Consider the following 7,677-nt stretch of genomic DNA (forward strand, 5'->3'; position numbering starts at 1 on the left):
GTGGTTAAAAAAGTACCTCAGATGGAATGCAGCCAAGATAATTGAGCCGACTTGCAATTAGGGCTTGATGGCCCGTGCAGTGTCAACGTGTCTCTCTTTGAAAACACCTTTTATTCTCCATGTTGCAACAAACAGTCAAGTTTTAGCGACAGTGTTTTGCGTCTAGACTCTACACATTAGACAACATCCTGTACAGTGAAAACAACATTCATTATGCAGATGACCCCCCCCCCCTCCCGCCCCCGTTCACTGTAGTGCATTTAAAAACTCCATGTTGGTGAGTGTATTCACAGGACACACATCCAACAAACGAGCTGCATCATAAATAGTAATATCTCAGTATGACAAAAATGCAGTACGGCTCCTGTTTTGACTGTCGTCAGGTGTACCTAATATTATGACCAGTACATCAATAAAATCCTTCCAAGTCTATTACGGCCGCTCCATCCCCCCCAAAAGCTGCTTAACAGTCATTGATGGAGCTTCGCGCTCGGCGACTGCAGAAGGCAGGTTGCAATCTTTTTCATCTCTTTTACTCCTCAGCAAATTTAAGTGCAAAACCTTTTTTTAGTCCCAAGTATGACATCATCAGCGGTCTGTAGTCCTCACGGGGATGACGGAAAGGCCACCATTTTAGGCACAGCTGGACAGTCTGATGAGATGTAGCGGAAATTCTGCCTTTACAAAGATGTTTATGTTTTGACTGATAAGTAACGCGCTACGACGACGCAACGAAACATAATGCGGATGACGCATAAATACATTGATCATATTTGACACAATCAAGAATCGTGCTGTCACTATTAAATATTTTTAGAATTGATTAATCTATTCAGTCGATTGACTAATCAGATTCATTTTAATTTTGCATTAAAGTGTATTTCCCCTGATTACTGTTTATTTGCAAGTGATTGGTGTTTATTTTGTACTTCGTATTTGATCAAAAATAAATAAATAAATTTAAAAAGCGGTTTGATGTTGTACTATGTTACCAGTTCGGTCATTGTTTTCCAATGTAAAAACAGATGTTTGAAAATATCTAATTTTGATTAAACACAGAAGATAATTAGTCTTATTTCTTGAAGGACGACAGAAATCAGCGAACAATTACTGTTGATAACCTTAAATCAGAGGATTTGGACAATTCAATTAAAAAAAAATGGCGGCAAACAATTACTCGCTTATTTATAAACGGTTGCCGAATAATTTGATCATAGATTACTTGTCGATTAATCAGTTCATTTTGACAGCTCTAATCATGAATGAATATCAACCAGCCAGCATCACCGAACACATCAAAAGGGCGCGTTAGCATCTTTGTAAAGGCACTTTTAGCTTTGAGTGTCGATTGATTGCGTAAGTGTACCTATAATTTTGGCCGGTGCATGTCACGTAAGACAACACGCGTGCACAACAACACAGCACGAGAGTGTAACCACATCACTTATCTATATATATACATAACTGGATAGCCGATAGGGTAAGACTTTTGAGGTGGCGAGGCCGCCATATTGCTCCTCCGAAGAATCGTTTCTTGGCATACAATCCTATACATTTTATAGTTTCGAAATTGGAGAGCATTTGAGACAATACTTAGTAGAAACCGCATGATTTATGGTGTTTTAAATGTATTAAACATAAACAAGAGGACTTCAGACATTTTAAAACTTGCCTTAAATACATGTATAAATTATGTGCAGTACATGTATGTAGTACAGGAGGAAACTTGTATACCGGTTTTATTCAAGAATTATAACTGTAATTCAACAAAAGATGGCTCTGCCAAATCTAATATTGGGGTCTAAGAACTGAGCGATAAAAGAAAAAGTTGTTGTTAACTTATTTATTTATTTTTTTACTTGCTAACAAATAGTGACCACCCCATTACAACCCCCCCCCACCCCGCCTCCGGCCTTATGCTGCATTCGAGGATGGTCGGACGTCGGATATATCCGAGTTGGTTTTTCCCAGTTCCGACTCGAAAGCGTAAACAACCAAAATGGCGCATAGTGGTAAGTTGTTTTTTTAATTTTGGTCCTCAAAACTCATTTTGACCTTCAGCAAACTTTGCTTCTCGCAATTTTGCTTCATTCATTGTTTTTATCGTATTTCATAAGCACTCCATATATTTCAGTAGTTCACTGTATAATTTGATGCCGGGAGATAGCGGCATACTGTCACGTACGTTGTGTTACGTGAAGGCATGTCGAATATTTATGAATGAAGAAATCTAGTTTTATACTCGAGTAAATTGTGTTTTACCATTCACGGTAGGGGTGTGAATTGCCCAGTAGTACCTGACGATTCGATTCACATCACGATTCATAGGCCACGATTCGATTGGATACCAATTAATCCCGATACGAATTTACAAGTTGATTGTTGCAAATTTTTTTTTATTCAAATTTAGAAAATACTAATCAGTAAACTTGTACATGTACACTGTAAGATTTGTATGAAAAACTATGATTTATTTATCTGAAACTTCATCTTATAACTGTGAGCCACTGTATTTAACAAAGAGGTTGTAATCTGTTTCATGTTTGAACAGCATTGAAATAAAATATTAAGGCTTAATGTTCCATTAATATAACGTTGTTCCGTGCTTAAGGTTTGAACCTTAACCCTTAGTAAGACGTTTTGTTGAATATTTTTCCATCAAAAAAAGGATGCTTAAAAATCGATTTGGCTTCCTATTGAATCCATTTGAGAATTGTGCGCTGTAATATCGCAATATATTGTCAAATTGATTTATTTTAACACCCCTAATTTATGATCTATGCTTCCAAGTGGGTCGCAATTGTAGAGTGACGCCAGTCCCTCGGTGAATTCGGGTCCTTTTTTTTTTTTTTTTCCCCTCCCGACTTCGCAAGTGGAATTTCCAAGTTCAAGGGGGCGTTCCCGTACACACTTCCTGGTTTAAAGTCGGACTTCTGACCATCCTCGAATGCAGCATTATACAAACTGCCTACGAGTTGTATATGTCTCATCTGTACGTATACCGTATAGTTTATAAGAGTAGTCTGCTCATGAGGTGGGAGTAACAAGATGGCCGCCCTGTGACTTCAACGGCTTGCACTGGCATATATGGGCTATCGGCTATCCAGTCATTTACAGGTCAGTGATCCACATTGACAGTCATCACATGGTAAAAAACAAAAATGGCCCCCGGGTCTGTACAGGGTCCGTACAGGGTCCGTACAGGGTCCGTACGAATTCACATCCGCTGCTCGCCGTTCTCCACGTACTCCGCCAGACTATTGAGCGCCGTCTCCTCGCTCTTGGACTGCGGCGCGTTCTCCCCCTTCCTGGACGGCTTCCTGGTGGCCCGCGACAGCTTCCTCCTGAAGGTGTCGCCGGCCAGGAAGTAGAGGACGGGGTCCACGCAGCTGTTGAGGCTGGCCAATCCGCGGGTCACCTGATAGGTGGCGTAGACGCGGTTGTTAAAGTCGCACATGGCCGGACTCTGGAAGTACAACCGGGCTCGCATGTTGAGGTTCTTCATGACGTGGAACGGCAGGTAGGAGACGGCGAAGACGGCCAGGACGATGATGACCAAGTGGATGGACTTCTGCCGGAGGGGCGCGTTGTTCATGTCGTTGCAAATCAAGGCTTTGACGATCATGCCGTAGCAGCAGAAGATGATGACGAAGGGGATGCAGAAGCCGAAGACGGTCAAGGTCATGCTGTAGATGAAATAAGCGGGCAGCTCATCCTCGGTGGTGGTGTCGTAGCAGGTGGTGGCGTTGCGCTTGGCGCCCGTCCGCGAGTAGTAGAGGATGGGCGAGGCGGCGAGGACCACCGCCGCCCACACCAGCGCGCTGGTGACCACGGCGCTCTTCTTCTTGAGCCGGCCCAGCGACTCGAGCGGGTGCACCACGCCGGTGTAGCGGTGCACGCTGATGCAGGTGAGGAACAGGATGCTGCCGTACAGGTTGACGTGGAAGATGAAGCGCTGCAGCCGGCACAGCGCGTCGCCGAAGATCCAGTCGGTCTTGTTGAAGTAGTAGAAGATCAGGAAGGGCAGCGAGAGCACGTAGCAGAAGTCGGCCAGCGCCAGGTTGAACATGTAGACGGAGATGCTGCTCCACGGCCGCATGTGGCACACGAACATCCAGATGGCCAGGCTGTTGCCCAGCAGGCCCGCGATGAACACCAGGATGTAGACGGTGGGCAGGTAGTAGAACTGGAAGCCCGTCTTGGTGAGCGAGCATCCTCGCGACTGGTTGTGCAGCTCGCTCGCGTTCAGCAGGGAGCTCAGGTTGAGGTCGGAGGTCATGGTGTCCGGTCAGCGGCAGGGGCTTGGCCTTTGACTGCATGAGGAAATCGAAGAAAACATGAACTCATTCACTCGCAGCCATTTTCAAGGAAGCAATCCCCGTTCACTGCCGGCTGTTATCCTGGATTTTGACTGATTTTGCAAGGCCCACACAATATTCTGTTGTATTGCTATAAAAACATGGAACCTACCAAAAGAAAGATGAGTCTCTTCTTTCATCAGGAAAAAAAAGTATGTTTCTATCTGCTTCCGTTTTGTAGCAATTAGCATGGGAAGCTAAGTTTCATCATTATTCACATTCCTGGTGAAAAAATTGTCAAAAAGAGCTTGTTGCAACCTGGCCCTGGCTGATCTCTTATACTGTGCTGCCACCTGCTGGCCCTTTTTTTGTAATTACTACCATTGCTTTAAGCTAACACTTCATGTTTTTGTAATTACTACCATTGCTTTAAGCTAACACTTCATGTCAAAGCCTTCTGTATGATTTTGCATTAAAAACAAAAACGAGTAAATACGTTTTTGCAAGTGAAGGACTAAGTATTAAAAACGTATTTACACATTTTTGGGTTTGTATGCACTAAAGATTAAATGCAATCATATTCATATCAAAATGTCAAAACTAACTGAACTAACGTTAGACGATGATTCTGTCTAACATATGTCTACATATGACCTCACTAGTTTAAACATGACATTCTGATTAATATTACATTTGTGGAATTTGAGTTATGAAGCAAAATCCAGCTGTTTTGATCCAGCTCAGGGGGCGGCCATTTTGCCACTTGCTGTCGATTGAAGACGACGTCAATGTTGCTCGGCAACGGCCAATCACAGCTTACCTGTTTTCTGAAGCTGAGCTGTGATTGGTTGTTACCTAAGACCTGAGCAACTGTGACGTCATCTTCAATTGACAGCAAGTGACAAAATGGCCGCCCCATGAGATGGATAAAAAAGGCTGGATTTTGCTGCTTAACTCATATTAAACTCATTACACATTACGTAATATTAACCAGAATACCATATTTAGACTATATTGTCAAAAAAAATGGGTTGACTTCCTTTTTAATAATGAATTCAGTGATTAACTCATTAGTTCCCAATAACGTATAAATACGTCATATTTTAAATGTTTTAAGTGTCCCAAAGACGTATTTATACGTTTTTTGTTGTTTTTTATGCCAGAGCATAGAGAAGGCTTTGATGCAGTCTCCCTACTGCAGAAAATGCTTGAGTGGCAGCAGAGTATAAGAGATCAACCAGGCCATGTTAAAACAAGCTGATTTCCCCACAGTTATAAGCAGAATTGTGAAAAACGATGAAACTTAGCTATGTTCTATTGCTAATTGCTGCACAGCGGAAACAGATAGGAATATACTTTTTTTTGACCTGATAAAAGAAGAGACTCTAATCTCTCTTTTGGTATGTTACATATTTTTATAGCAATAGAACATAATATGTCGCGGGCCTTGAAAAATCAGTCAAAATCCAGGAAAACACTTCTGTGAAAATGGTTGGGAGTGAATGAGTTAATGTGTTAATCACTTAATATGTAGCAACATCTTAGCTCTATTTGGTTTGTGGTCAGTTTTCCATTCCTCAATGGGACAGTGGGGAAGTGTGAAAACCACATCGCTTTGAATAAATCAGTCACTGAGTGAGACATGTTACCAAACAGAAACAATGGGGGACAACAATGGCCTCATTCATTAATTTTACTCATGAAGGAGCCACATTTTATCTGAAAAAACAGACCGCTGCAGCACTGACTGAAGCAGGTTTTCGTTCGCCGAACTGGGTCAGTGCACACCGTCCTTGTCATTCCGTGTATTTTTTTTTGTGTCATAAAGCACTCGGCGGGCACTTTGCCGAAAAGGTGGGCAGACAGAGAGACGGAAATGGCCGTCTCTGTATATATAGTGTCCACTCGCTACTTGGCAATTCAGTTATTGTGGATTCACTGTACAGTGTTCCCTCGCTATAACGCGGTTCACTTTTCGTGGCCTCGCTGTATCGCAGATTTTTTTTAGTCGATGAGAAAAGTGTATAAACTGTGTAGTGTAGTGTAGTTTTAGAGCCTTAAAACATTTTTCCATCCATCCATTTTCTTAACCGCTTGCTCCTCACAAGGGTCGCAGGGGGTGCTGGAGCCTATCCCAGCCAGCTTCAGGCAGTAGGCGGGGGACTCCCTGGACTGGTTGCCAGCCAATCGCAGGGCACACAGAGACGAACAACCATCCAAGCACACCTAAGGACAATTCGGAGCACCCAATTAACCTACCATGCATGTCTTTGGAATGTGGGAGGAGTACCCGGAGAAGGCCCACGCGGGCATGGGGAAAACATGCAAAATAAATAATGTAAAACATTTATTGCGGGTATTTTTTTTTTTAGAACCTAACTAGTGGAAAACGAGGGTATACTGTTTTTTTTTGTTGTGACCAATTTGTGAAATTTGTAATCCTGGTTTTAGGTTAACATAAGCCATTTTAAGATTTGAAAAGAAAAACTTCATCAGTAGCTTGGTATATATTCTACATTTTGCATGCTAAAAGTTACATTTATTAACCGTAACAAGCAAATGGGTCAAAGACAAAGTCAGCACTAATATATATATATATATATATATATATATATACACACACACACTGACGGATTTTTTATTTTTATTTTTTTTCAGCTCCCATTTTCTTGTGGTTGTTCAAGGGCACCTCATTCGAACCTGGAACCTGCTTGCGGTACGAAGGTATGAATGTGTGTGTGTGTGTATATATATATATATATATATATATATATATATATATATATATATATATGTGCACACACGCATATAAAAACGCACATTGGAACACATACACAGACGTAGTGTACTCACCTCTTAGCTCCACTTGCAGCCCACATTCCTATTCCCACTTGGGAGACGATCAGAAAGAGCAAGACTGAGTCAGGTGTCTCTCTGGTCGGTCCGCTAAGACGCTTGAAAAAGTTGCGCACTCTCGACCGTGCATGCACAGAGGCTGTGTTGGGGTGTGCGTGTATGCGCGTGTGTGTGAAAGTCAGTTACGTGGTTGGGGGGGGGGGGCTTGTGCGAGAAAGTGGAAGGTGGCCAGCAGCAAAACGGAGTTGGTGGAGGGACAGAGCAACAGAAAGAAAGAGACAGCTGCAGGCGTTGGCATGAATGAGCTGCAGAGAGAGAGAAAGAGAGAGAGAGAGAGAGAGAGAGAGAGAGAGAGGGGAGGCGCACAAGAGCCACGCAAAACATTCACAGGCTTCCCAGACCGCCTCCTCCAACCTCCTCCTCCCGTTACTGAACTCTAGCCTGTGAAATAAGCGCGAGATTATTGGATGATCCCTCATCGTAACAATAAGCCATATCTCGCATTCCTACCAATCATTTTAAC

The 7,677-nt window shown here is 42.7% G+C and overlaps 1 protein-coding gene across 1 annotated transcript; it reads right to left on the reverse strand.

Moving 5' to 3' along the window:
• Nucleotides 1-247: 247 nt before the first annotated feature.
• Nucleotides 248-7,444, reverse strand: p2ry1 (purinergic receptor P2Y1). Its single transcript, XM_077541862.1, has 2 exons — nt 7,152-7,444; nt 248-4,313 (listed from the first exon to the last, which is right to left on the reverse strand). The coding sequence occupies exon 2, from the start codon at nt 4,277-4,279 to the stop codon at nt 3,218-3,220; it is 1,062 nt and encodes a 353-aa protein (XP_077397988.1). The 5' UTR covers nt 4,280-4,313; nt 7,152-7,444; the 3' UTR covers nt 248-3,217.
• Between the last annotated feature and the right edge of the window lie 233 nt (nt 7,445-7,677).

The sequence above is a fragment of the Festucalex cinctus genome, chromosome 13 (assembly GCF_051991245.1).
Source record: "Festucalex cinctus isolate MCC-2025b chromosome 13, RoL_Fcin_1.0, whole genome shotgun sequence".
NCBI lineage: Eukaryota > Metazoa > Chordata > Actinopteri > Syngnathiformes > Syngnathidae > Festucalex > Festucalex cinctus.